The 14,356-nt window shown below is 33.1% G+C and overlaps 1 protein-coding gene across 1 annotated transcript in view; it reads left to right on the forward strand.

The window, feature by feature from the left end:
* The window catches only part of LOC117217494 (poly(A)-specific ribonuclease PARN), a 30,728-nt gene extending 17,003 nt beyond the window's left edge, over nt 1–13,725 (forward strand). The window contains exon 11 of the mRNA XM_033465130.2: nt 11,296–13,725. Within this exon, the coding sequence (XP_033321021.2) occupies nt 11,296–12,055 (760 nt within the window). The 3' untranslated portion in view covers nt 12,056–13,725. The remainder of the gene's footprint in view (nt 1–11,295) is intronic.
* The last annotated feature ends 631 nt before the right edge of the window (nt 13,726–14,356 follow it).

Here is a 14,356-nt window from a genome sequence, read left to right on the forward strand (position 1 = left end):
ACAAACAAAACTGTCTACGTTTAAATAGAACGTAAAAATGAACAGTTTGTAAGCAAGAAACATTGAGAGTTTATTATCTTCAATTTAAAGTATTTGATATAGTTTGAAGGTGTTTGGAGATGTTTGGAGGTCTTCAAAAATCTCCAAAATACAATATTACGTTCCCGTTTATAAACAAATTTTACTATTTAATTGAAAGTTTATGTAGAGAAATATATATTGTAGTTGGCCCGTTTTTGAACCTGTTTGAGAGCGTTTGAAGCTGTTTGATCATGTTTGAAGATCCTCAGAGAATATATTAAATATCAATATATATATTAAATATATTGTCTCAATTAAAGGTGTTGCATAATTACATTCAAAAATATTTGTAGACATTACTTTCTTCATTTTTTCGACTCATTAAAAGTTTGAAATCATGTTGCTGTAATATTTAACACGTTAAGTGCCGAATATTAACTCCAAAGAATTTCCACAATATAAAAATCATTTAATTAATAAAATTGGAACTAGGAAGTTGAAATTTATCCAATTTACCAAAATATTAGTTTGAAATAACCTTGACTACAAAAACAAACTTCAGAACCTAGTGAATAATTAGTTTCATCCATGTTGGCTCGACAAGTTAATAATATAATATAATAATATATCGATTATATATATAAAAATATTTTTTGTTATTAGTACAAATTAAGAATAATGAATATTTTTTGTTATTAATGTAGACTAAGAACAATGAATATTTTTTGTTATTAATATGAATTATGATTAATGAAATAATTACCAAAATTATGAACTGCAACTTCTCTGTTTTCATAAAGAGAATGAAATGAGAAAAAATGACGTAGGCAGCGGATTTTATGCATTTATGACAGAAACGAACAGGTCAAACACAAAACCGTAACGACATTACAAGAATTTAAGGATATTATTAATGTATTTGTAACTTATTAGAATGATCATCGTTAAACCTACTATTTATAAACTCAAAGTAACTTTTACACCTTTAGTGATATATGGACAAAAACTTGACGATATATTATATTTGTATGTTCCTATATAAGAAACAATTGAATAGAAATATACAATATAAGAAATATACAATATAAGAAATATACAAATATAAGATTTTGTTAAGGTTTCGTTTAGATATCGGTGACAATGTAAAAGCTACTTTGAGTCTATAATTATGAACATAATCGTATCATGCCGGTCATTTTTACCGATTTCACATCCTTTATTTTGAAATGGTTGATATTATAAAAACTCTTTTATATAAAATGATTGAATAGATATCTTCAAACATACATTACAATAAAAATGTCAAAAAATATCGAAAGATATTTAAATTAATTTAGTCTTGTCGTTCCTGTATCACATTGTAAAACAACACACGTCGGTCGCTTTTCGTGCTCGGTATGTTCAATGTTTAAAAGAGAAAACACATTTTCACCTAACACCATGCTTTTCACAATGAATTTCGACAATCTTGATCTCGCATAAAGAGCCGCAGTCCACTTATCTCCTCCGCGCCTAATTTAGGTGCAGCAGGCTTGGACTTCGTTCGTTTTGGAGGCAGAGATCGGCGCATTCCTAAATTCTGTCCCGGTAAGAGATCGGATAATATTATCAGATACGCCATGGTAATGTTCACGGTGTAAAAAAGGCGAGGCTAGCAGGAGGCAGTAGATTTCCATGCATAATGCAAATACTTTCGTGCATACAGTACGCTGAACACAGCTGCTGTATCTGGATTATACCTTAAGCATCGCGGCTATAATGAGTTTAACATGCTTTAGGACTTATCATTCTTATTGCTGCTTCTTTTCTCCTTTCGCTGGCCTTTTTTTCGGCAGTCGCGCGGTGTTGCGCTCGCATGGCCGTTCGGGCAAAAATCACAACTTCTGAGTTAATTCATTTTCGATGATAGTTTTTTTTTTTTTTTTTTTAAAGAGGATACAAATATGTACTGATTAGCACAAAAAAAGCTATCGATGGAGATCATCTTCTGCTGTGCAATTATACACTGTTATTAAAGCCCATCATTTCGCGCAACGTTGGTATAGTAATTAACTAGGCTGCGGATCTTCATGCAAATTGCCAATTTCATACGTTATATTGTAAAAAGCAGAATGATAGAAAAATTCCGCTTATCGATCGAAAGATTACTCATTGCAAAACGAAAATAAAGATACTATTAGTTCTTGTTGCTTTATGCATTTTCTTGCATTTAAAAAATCTGAGCATGCTATAAGTGCGTAAAGTAATTACATTCTATTACATGATCACTGACGTCTCTCTATCGGTTCCGGTAACACTGATTATACTTTGGTTTAATTAGGGGTGAGGTTCAGTCATAATTTTGCTCGTTTTCAGGTGTTCTTTTTTGTATTTAAGTATAGGCGTTTCAATTGCGCCGATTTAATTAGTTTTAACAGGAGAGTAACATTATAAACAAGATCCATACTAATCTATATTCAACTAGCATTATCATTTTCGCATAAAACAGAAGTTTTTCAATTTTTATTAATGTTCACGGCAGGTTATCATTATAAACAAGATCTGTAGCAATAAATTTTGGTTTAGAATAATCATTTTTTAATGAAGAGCGAGCTTATCAATTTTTTACAATTTTTATTAATTCTCACGCAAGGATATTTTTTTTACCAGGAGTGAAACTGTGTATGTATCTATTTTTATCGAGAATCTCTAAGATTTACATTTGCCTTCAATACTTTTAGAAATTCATCGTTCGCACATTATGCAGCTTCAAAAATATATTAGATCTTCGTTGTTACTTTTGTGATCTTATTGCAATTCGCCGTAAACGTAATTCACACGTTTGTGCGTTTGTAAAAAAGGATTAATTGAAAAATATCAAACGTATCGTTCAATTTTCTTCTTCGAAAATTGCTGCTATATGATTATTTTTAGAAATTGCTGTTTTGTAATAGGTTACCTAAAAAATCTACGTCAACGCTACTAATCTTTCAATTTGATTGGAATCCATGTGCAATATATTTTACACGCGTACGCATTCGTAGAAAAGTATTCGTCGAAAAATCTGCACCGTTGCAGCCAGATTCTTCGAAAGTAACTGTTCAAAAGTAACAATTATATAAATAGTCTCACAAACTGTTATTATTCGCTATAAATTTTAAAATAAAATCGCCGTGAATTATTTAATTTCATAATAATAGACTGGAGATAACATTTTTCATTTTTCGTGATATTTAAACAAAAATTTAACGAAATATTTGTATCTTTTGTATTAAAAATAATAGACGATAGAAATATACAAATATAACTTTTTTTGATTTCTGTTTAAATATCAGTAAAAATTTACAAGTTACTTTGATTTTATAATTATACACAGTAATGTAGATGGTCATATATACAAATATAATATATACATTATATATAAATATAATATTTTCTTAAATTTCTATGATATATGTATTAGAAATACTGGAAAATAGAAATACACAAATATAATATTTTCTTAAATTTCTATTACATATTAAAAATATTAGAAAATAAAAATACACAAATATAATATATTGTTTAATTTTTATACTAGAAATAATAGAAAATAGAAATATGCAAACATGATATCTTGTTAAATTTCTATACTAGAAATAGTAGAAAATAGAACTCTACAAATATATTATTGTGTTAAGTGTTTATTCTATATTAAAAATACTACAAAAATTGTAATATACAAATATAATATTGTTTTAAATTTCTATTATACGTTAGAAATACTAGAAAATATAGAAATATACAAATATGATATTGTGTTAAGTTTCTATACTAAAAGTAATAGTAAATAGAAACATACAAATATGATATTTTATTTAAGTTCCTATATTAAATACATTCTTGGACAAGTTTTTATTCGAATATCACCAAAAATTCAAAAATCACTGCGAGTCTATAATTATGCATACCACTGTAACCGCAGCACCGGAGAATTCGAAGTTACCCTATAAACGCGGAGCCGTTCATCTCCGCTGTTCGCGGACCCCTGTTCGCGGACCCCTGTTCGCAGCAGCAACGCAAAAGGATTATCTACTTTCTGAATAATTATCGGAATGTCACGGAATAATTCGTGCTACCGTTGCATTGAATTCCTCATTATTTAATGCCGGTCGCGTCGCGGAAGTTCGCGCGCGCACGTTTATCCCCGGCGCACGAAGTTCAAGGTTCCGCGGCTGAAATGCAATAAAACGACGGGGCCGGGTTTCTCGCTCCGTTTCTAGTTATAATGCAGTTACCATTCCGTGGAATGACGAGAGTTACGAGCGTAGTAATTGGTCGGCGCGTGGGCGTCTCATTAATACCGTGTTGGCTGCGTGTCCGGCCCCGCGTGTCTTACGGCCCGCCGTGACAATGTGTGCGCCCAGAATGCGTGAATGAGTTTCTCGGATGCTAACGGTGCATCCGTTTTCCCCGTAGAGCCGATGCGCAACGGGGTATTCAAAAACCGGAAAGAAACCCTCTCGTCCCTCTAAAAGTATTTGGACACTTAGAGAAAATTAAATAAATTTGAAGAATCGATAGGAAATTCTTATAATTTCTTCAATTTGTTTCGAACTTAATTTTATGGTACCGTAACACAAGTAGAGAGATTATATTTATATTTATTATATTTGTATTTATTATATTTGTATTTATTATATTTATTTAACATTTATAATAAAAATAACGTCAATTTTATAAAATTGAATTACGGTTTCTTTTCGGCAATACATCCACCGCGTTTTTAATTATTTCTTGGACCAATTTCGGAATCCGTTTTATTAGTTCGCCTATTATTTCTGTTTCTATTTGGTTTCATGTATTTTGTATTGTGTCCCATATATTCAGAAAACCCATCGGGAAAGGATGCGTGTTTTACCGAGCGTGGAGAATGAAATGAGCTCGGCATACGTTTTCAATGAACAGAATGCAATAAATGGAAAAACTAATCATAGAAGTGACAAACGCTTGTAAATTAGTATGTACTTTCGACAATATGAAGCCATAAAACTCGCAGGCGTTACCTAAACCGAATGCAAAACTAAATATTATTATATGTAATATATTAATTAATATTACCAATTAATAAATTATATATATTATATTTTTATATTATTCTTGAATTTCAACAAATAGGTTGAATACAAAAATCAATCTAGCAAATAGTTTTTTATTTACCATCTGATATAATTTAATCGTGGAGGCGCGTGATAATGTACTTTGTCTTTCCAAATTGTTATTGTTTTTGAGTTGTTGAATCGTGTCAGTCAATGCAGACATCTCATAAAGAGAGAACATATTTTGTTTACCTTCTTTAATTGAATAAAAGTTCTAATTGAAAGTTCAAATAGTGGAAAGTATTAAAGTTGTTCTCATAACTAAATATAATTCAATAATTATATTGTATTATATTATATTTTACATTCTATATTATATTATATTACATTATATTATAATATAATATTAAATAAAAATGTGTCCTAATACTTTTGGACAGGAGTGTACAACGACTATAATTGCACATGTATTTTGTATTTTGTCGATCAATTCAATTGTTTTCATTCATTGCAGTGCGTCGAAATAAATCGTAATTCGTAGAAGTGGATTAGAATTGTTCAAGTATTAATATGTCATGTTATCTGTTAAAATCATCGAAATTGCATTTCTGTTTTGAAAATTTTCTTACGCGATGAACATGATAATTTCGTGTAAACTTATTTTGTGCCTTGGCACATCTTTGCTTGGCTGTCCGATGGGGACAGTAGCGTTTTTAATGACCAATGCTCCATGAATTAGTATTTTCTGTATACTGACAGAGAAACCATGTTAAACATTGTTTCTTAAAACAATTTATTACCACAAAAAATACTTTGATTCTTTTGCGTTCCAATGACAAGAAGATCATATTGTGTTATGGAAACGCAGAAATCAAATATATATTTTCACTGCGTAACTTTCCCAATAGCAGCTGGTAGCAGCCAATTCTTTTTTTATAATAAAGGTAAAACTTCATTCTTCACAATCGTACCAAAATGAGCAATGGATATCACTGGATATAAATTTTGGAAATGTAGTGAAAATATATGTTGAAATATTGGGTTGGCAACTAAGTAATTGTCGATTTGTTCAATGAAATGAAAAATTTTTTCTTACTTGGAATGAAGTTTAATCTGTAATGCATTTTCCATTTTGTTCGATGACCTTTTGCCATCTCTTTGACAACTTGAAAATTCCACGCTCGTAGAAAGTCTGATCCTTTTCGGCCAAAAACTGAATTAAGTGAGATTTTACAGCGTCATCATCATTAAGAGTTTTACCACGAAGGGAGTTGTCCAGGGATCGAAATAAGTGGTAATCCGGTGGCGCGAGATCAGGATTATATGGTGGGTGTAACATCAATTCCCAACCAATATCCATCAATTTTTGTCGAGTGGACAAAGACGTGTGCGGCCTAGCATCGTCCTGCTGGAAAATGACACCTTTACGATTGACCAATTCTGGTCGCTTTTCCTTGACCGCTGCATTCAATGTGTCCAGTTGCTAACATTCACGGATAATAAAAAATAACATAATAATAATAATAATAATAATAATTTTATAATATAACATTTACGGATATCATAAAAATGGGAGTGAGAGACATCTATAACTGAAATCGGCAATTACTTAGTTGCCAACCCAATAGAATAGAATATGATCAATAATATAAAATTGTATCTTGCTATAATTCCAGTATATATTAGGTGTACTTAATTCCATCATATATCGTTTAATATCAAAAAGATAGGAAAAACTGTAAATGATGATTTTAATTTTCAATGATTTTAAGATGTAGGACCACTTCAACAGCGTGTAACGCTTTTAAATTAATAAACCACGCTTTTTAAATTAATAAACGCTTTGAAATTAATATACCATAAAAAAGAGCAAACAAAATAGTTCATTGTGGGCATACTTTTACAAAATGACTCTGTTCTGCTGTTTTATGTACCACTGTCATAACTGTTCTAATCAATGTGAATCAAGTCGTTGCGCAACAATTATTATCTTGTTTCGATTGTTCTTAGTCAGAAATAATACATCGTATAAAAATGTACCCGGAATTTCTAATTATAAACTCACCATTGTACTCATTGTCAGTCGCGACGCTGAGTTCGATCGCGATCCATCGATCATTGTATTTACAACAGCTGCTTGTGTCAGTCGATCTCAAGCGTGTTCTGCGATTTTTAAAATGGAGACGACTGTCAAGCAAAGAATTTCTCTCAATTTTTACATTTCTAACGAAACTTCTCGTTTAGTCTACGGATTTTTTATGCTTTTATAGGTAAACTGAGAAGGTGAAATACGAAACAGGAGAACTTAGAAGAATTTAAGAATAGCGACATATTATTGAAATCTCGCTGTTTATTACAATTGATGGAGAAACTTTTTATTTTGCATGTACAGTTATTCACAAAATCGAGCGCGCACCTTTTAAAACGCAATGACGTTTTTTAAAGCTGAACTAAGTGACTTGAATTTTTTTAGATGATAGCGGGACTAGTCTACTAGACGATGACCAAAATGCTGTTTTTAAATTTTGCTATTACTTGGAATGACAAAAAAATAAGCTTCTCGTTTTTTAACTTTTTTATCTGAGCCTGTAACGGAAATTTAAAACCTCTCGTTGATCTCGGTAACTTATATGCATGCTGAAAATGTTATCGAAATGGGTTGACGTTGTTATGAGTTGCAACAAAATTAATGATCGCAAAAATCATGATTTTGACCAAAAACTGCAAGAAATCTGGAATTATTTAAATCTTTCAACGTCTGTGGCTCGATTCTGGATTAACCGATTTCGATCAAATTTTCAACACGCATATAAGTTACCCAGATCTAGGGAAGACATTTTTTAAATTTTTATTATAGACACAAATAAAAAATTTAAAAAACGGGAGATTTTTATTTATTTTTGTTGCCATCCCAAATAATAGCAAAATTAAAAAAGGCATTTTAATCATCGTCTAGTAGACTAGTCCCCCTATCATCTAAACAAAATTCAAGTCACTTAGTCCAGTTTTGAAAAAAGCTATTGCGTTTGAAAAGATGTACGCTCAATTTTGTGAGTAACTGTAGACCCACGGCCTAGTTGTAAGAATTTATTGTTAAAGGAAACTTGAAATTCGCAATCTAATCATGATAATTGTCAAAGAAGCAAATAGATTTTGGTTGCTTCTAACAATTAAACTAGAAGAAAATTAATTTCGATTGTTTCTAACAGTTATCGCAATGATGTTTGATTGCGAATTTCTATGGATTACAAAAATTGTCTGCTTTAATTCCACGACGCAGGGAGCATATAAACATCTATTTCTTTTTCTAATATTGTTAATGAGTAGAACATAGCTCAATAGCGTCTTAAAACTCCTCAAATGTTTTCAATGTTTTGTATTCGCTTTACTCATTTTTATCATTAATTTTATCATGAATATTCATTAATTTTATTATTAATTTTGTCATTAATTTTATCATTAATTTTGGTTGCTTTTATTCAGTTACCGACGAGGAGAAATGATTTCGTTGCTTAGAATAGTTGTCGACGAAAATTAAAGCTCTTATTTTGAACATTTTTCAATCGAAATGCTATTTGAAAAGAAGATTGTGTTAGTGCAAATAAAATACAAGTTGCACTAAAATATGTAATGGGGCAACAAAGTTCACTAAGATCGATTAATCGATTATTCCGATGCATTGGAAACATGTGCGAATATTACGATAGTATTAACAATATCAAGGAGCGTATATCTTATCGTTTATATTTCTCCTCTTCCCAAGTTGTCCATTTTTGTGCACAATCAGAGCGCGAATTATCGAACACTTTTCTCGAACAACTTTCCTTTATCGAACACCGCGCATTCTAATTAATCTCTACAACACTAATAAAGCGAGAAACAGAGCTTCCAAATGAAATTAAGATCAGACTAGCGCAATAATACATTTCGAAACCCGATCAAATAATTCCCAGATGTGTGTGTGTGTGTGTGAAACAGCAGCCAAAGCGTAAGCGGCAAAATTTCAGATCACCGAGAATTTTTCGAACGAGTTCGTCCGAACGACTTAATTAGAAAAGAATCGGAAGCACTGCAAAAGAGAAAAGGCATTTCACAAGATAAAACCGTGAGCCTAACCCGTCCTAGATGAATCGTTACAAGGTTTACACTTCCCACTGTCGGAATACGTTAGTTAATTAAGGATCGACGGTAGCCGGAGTGAATAATGGCAGTTTCAGCGATAAAATAGCCGACTGAAAGGCGGGGAGGCAGCCAGGCACCGATAGCAGAAAATCGTTGATCGAAAGGGCATTCTTGATCAGGGGGGCGGGCACTTAACGAGGATGTACACACGTGCATTCTGCATGCACGCACGTAATGCTGCATATTCATAAGTTGTGACTACACCGGGCAACATTTCCGCAGCAAGCTCCGACACGTGCACCGAATAAATTCCTCGTACTGTTACCTACGGCCGGTAGTGTACCGCACCGAGGGCAATTGATCTCGTTCTTCTTTTTCTACGGGTTTATGAGTAGTATCCGGGCCGTGTATTGGTATTTTTTTCGGGCCGCCGAGAGCTGTATTCGACCGTGTTCGATTAATTCCCGTTATTGTGTACGCGCACCGATGAACTATACGCTCGGAGCAAGTATGAGCGCACACGGGCGCACACCCGTTTCTACGCTGATGTAATAGGTACACGCGATTTACACCACCCCGGGGATTTATTGCGTCACGTCAAGCGGCGCGCGGTTACAACAATTGAATCGAAGAGGTCCGAACGTTTCTGCTGGCTCCCCAGGAATTGGGAAGCCAGATTTTTCTTGCCGAACGAACCCGTTAACCCGGTTTTAGCGGATCGTTATGGTTCCATCAATTTCATTGCAATTTCAAGCATACGAAATTGACATAACATCCGCCCTAATTTTACGTACACTGTGTAAGGACGTTTCTCTTCGAACGAAATCCGCGTTACTTGAAAGTGCCATGTTTGTCAATTTTAAGTGCAATCTTTGTCAATGTTAAGTTCAATCTTTGTCGTTCATAAGTGCAATGTTTGTCAATTTTAAGTGCAACTTTTGTCAATTCTAAGTCCAACTTTTGTGAATTTTGAATGCATCCTTCGATAATTTTATATGCAGCTTTTATGAATTTTAAATGCATCCTTCGATAATTTTATATGCAACCTTTGTCAATTTTCAATGCATCTTTCGGCAATTTCAAGTGCAATTTTTGTAAATTTTAAGTGCAATTTGCCAATTCTGAGTGTAACTTTTGTCAATTTTAAAGACCTTCAATTCAATCAATGTTACATTTAATATATTTTCTGAGAACGTTCAAACATGATCAAATAGCTTTGAACGCTCTTAAACTTTCAATTGACCGATAGAATTTGTTTATAAACGGGAATGTAATATAGTATTATGGAGATTTTTTAGGACCTGCGAGCATCTTCAAACACCTTCAATTACCTTAAAACGACATCAAATACTTTCAGTTGAAGATATGAAGATCTGAATGTTTCTTGCTTACAAACTGTTTATATTTACGTTCCATTAAAATGTCTACAGTTTAAGTTATAAATTTTAGACAGTTCTTTAAATATTTTCAAACGTTGTCAAATATCTATAAATATATTTATGTGCGATACTTTTTTCAGTAATAATTTCAATTGATTAAGAAAGTTCATATCTTCTAAGGTTCACAAATAAATATTTTATACAAATTTTCACGAACTTCCAAACACCTTCAAACATATTCTAACACTTCCGCCTCTATCAATATGTCTCTAGTTTTCAAATGATTTATACGACTCTTGAGAGTTTCAGGAACACTTTCAGACACCTTCATCGAATTTCAAACATCTGCAAACACTTTCGAACGCTTTCAAATATAACACGCTCTCAAACACATTCAAACATTTCTTATGCACTTTCAGACACATTCCAACACAGCCAAATTTTCTTTCCATTTTTTATTTTGAATCGGTCGTCAGGAACAAGCCTCTTATTTTAAAACAAACATTCTGTACGAACTTTCAGTGACTTTCAAACATCTTCGAACATTTCCAAACATCTTCAAACATCTTCAAACATTTCCAGTTATTTTCAAATATTTTCAAACACGTTCAAACGCAACGTGATCGCCTTAGTAATGATTTTTCGGGCGAAAATCAACGATCCTCGCATCTTTTACGTTAGGGACTTGAAATTGGTGTCGTCTTCTATTGTTACAGGCCACTCGAAAAGAAACCCGAGGAGATCTCGTCACCAGCTTCCGGCAGGAACCTGACGGATGCCGACGACGGCTGGGAGGTGGCGAAAGGTAACGAATTCTCATTATCAGCAAACACCGTCGTCCCTTGCTACCGGCGATTCAATGCCGGCCTGAAGACCCGTGGCAGCGACCACGAGATTCAGTCTCCCTTTTCTCAAACCGATCTGAACCAGCAGTATAGGAACAATCGCACGAACCACGACAGTCGAAAGAAATTCGACTCGCTGCAATCGAAATACGCGAAAAACTCGAAGAAAAAGCACGGCTCGAGCGCGAGCAGCCTTGACCAACCAACCGACTCATCGGACGAAGTTAAATCGAAATCGACGGAGGTTTTGAAAGCAACGAACTTGGTGAAGGACGCGAACACCAAAGACGCTTCTTGCGAGTGCCCGGTTAGCCTAAATGCGAGAAAGAACGTGAAGAAGCTCGCGAGAATGAAAGTCACGGAGCTCGGCAAGCAGCAGGAGAAAATTCTGTCTGCCACGGAACAGAGAAGAAGCTGTTCGAACGGTTATAAGTCGAAACAGTGCGGTCAAGACTCGAAAAACTCCGTCGCGCAGAGGTTCGCGCCGGCAGACAGCAAATTCGTCGGCGCCTTCGACAAAACTTCCAACCTTTTCATAATGTTCGCGACGATTCTGATCTTTCTTTACTACATGTGGCAAGTCGGTCTCGTCGGTCTCGTCGATCTGCGTTTAAATCACCGGTCGGATTAGAATTGGGGAGTTTGTCGGCTGTTGAATGAATTTTCGATCAACCACTGCGTAGGATCAGCTTTCTGTTTCGATAATCAATTGTTGATTTTTGTAAATTCTAATTCGTTGAACGTTAATTCGGAGAACAATCCTTTGTTATCCTCGGTTTTTGAGAAATTTTGGCGGGGAAACGGGTAAAAGAAAAATCGAATTTTTCAGTTTTGAGAGTTTCCTCTACTTTTAAATAGAACGTTATTTTATTAAAATTCTTCGAATTCAAATCCTTCAAATTCGCAATTTTTTAAGTTGAAACATAATCGGGCAAAATTGAATTTTCACTTTCGAGAATTTTCGACGCTTTGAATAGAACGTTATTTTACTAAAATTCTTAGAATTCAAAATTTCTAAAATAGCAGCAGGCGAGTAAACGGGTAAAGGGAAAATCGAATTTTCAATTTCGAGAATTTTCTCCGCTTTTTGAACAGAGCGCGTTGTTGTGACAAAATTCTTGAAATTCAAAATCCTGCAAATTTTGAACTCCTTTAAATATATAGTTCTTGGAATTGCAAAAGGTAAGAAAACGGGCAAAAGAAAATTATTAAAATTATTATAATTATCTTATTTATATAGAATTTTTAACAATCAGAAACCTTCAAATTTCAAATCTTTCAAGTTCAAAATTCATAAAAGAAATCAAATTTAAAACTTTGAGGATTTCCTTTACTGTAAATAGATCGTTATTTTGACATAATTCTTAAAATTCGAAATTCTTCAAATCTCAAATCTTTAAAATTCAAAATTCTCATATTCAAAATTCTCATATTCAAAATTCTCATATTCAAAATTCTCACATTCAAAATTCTTATATTCAAAATTCTTATATTCAAAATTCTCACATTCAAAATTCTCATATTCAAAATTCTTAAAGTTAAAATTATTAAATCTTAAATTTTACATTATTTTTCAAACGAATTTTCTCAAAACTCAAGGATGCCGACTGTTACGTTAGTTATCTATGATTCAAAGATGAAAAAGTTGTCTTGAAAAATTATAAAGAGAGATCTGCGACCGACGTTGTTTTAAAATCGATCTAAAAGCGAGTTTAATTTAAAATTTCGGTTAATGAAAAATCTCGGTTAATTTACTTGAAAACGTTGGGAAGTATTAAATTAAACAACGTTGGGAGCCAACGATGATTGATGGGTACAGTATTTCGATTGCGTCTGATTGACTGACTGACTGATTGTATTTTTCTTTTTGCACAGACGACAATGATCTTTTCAGTTTTGTAAGGTGACGTTTTTGTTCACGTTTTTAATTCGTTCACTATTTTTTACGATTTATTTTGTAGCGCGAGTACAATTCTCTGCAGTATTGGTTTTACTGTTCTTCGGACGATAAGAGGAAAAAAGAGAATTTCATGTTTCGACGATGTTTTGAAATGCTTTCCGAACGATATATATATTTTTGAACGAATATACTTATATTCATATTAATGAAACGTTGATCTTGAACGACGATGAACTCTCTAGGCCCAATGCATAAGAGTCGATAGCTGGAACGTGAAGCGAAGTGGCTGCTTTACACAAGTGTTTCACACGAATAGTTTTATTATATCTATAGTGTAGATACGAGGATCCATAGATAATGTATATTACATTTATGTACTCGAATAAACTTTTTTATACTGAGACACTCTTAGTGAATGACAATACTGTAAATTACGGATCGTTAAGAGATTGCAGTTTAAAAAAAAGATGCACACGCGTTGTCTGAAATTTTAAAATTTAATGACAAATAATTTCATTCATTCTGTCTTGCGGGTTTGGGACTTTTGTACACTGGATCGGGATTTTGTAAATTTTCATGAATTTTCATATATTTTGAGAAACTCAATTCTGGTTACGCGAACTTCGAAGTTTCAACACGTTTTGTGCTTCCAGGACAATAAATAATTGTATCTTGCATAGTAATACTCCGTGGAGTTCTCTGAACAAAATGACATAGTTTGATGATGAATTGTTAGTACAGGTGAATGTTTAAGAAATAATCAAAGTGATCAAGATTATATTATGAGAATTTTTTGAGATTCTCTTTTGAGAATTTTTTACTGTGAAGCTATAACACCTATCATTACATGACTTTCGTATACACTTTCGTTCATTCTACGACAATATTCACAAATTTTTTCATTACAAAGAAAATTCAAATTCGGGTTGTTCTAATCGATTAATTTCATCACTGTCAAGAGTGCCGGTTTCGCTTCGGCCATTTTTCGACACGTTTCTACACTCACAACTTAACAATAAACAGCATTAGTTT

Source organism: Megalopta genalis, chromosome 5 (genome assembly GCF_051020955.1).
Source record: "Megalopta genalis isolate 19385.01 chromosome 5, iyMegGena1_principal, whole genome shotgun sequence".
Taxonomy (NCBI): Eukaryota; Metazoa; Arthropoda; class Insecta; order Hymenoptera; family Halictidae; genus Megalopta; species Megalopta genalis.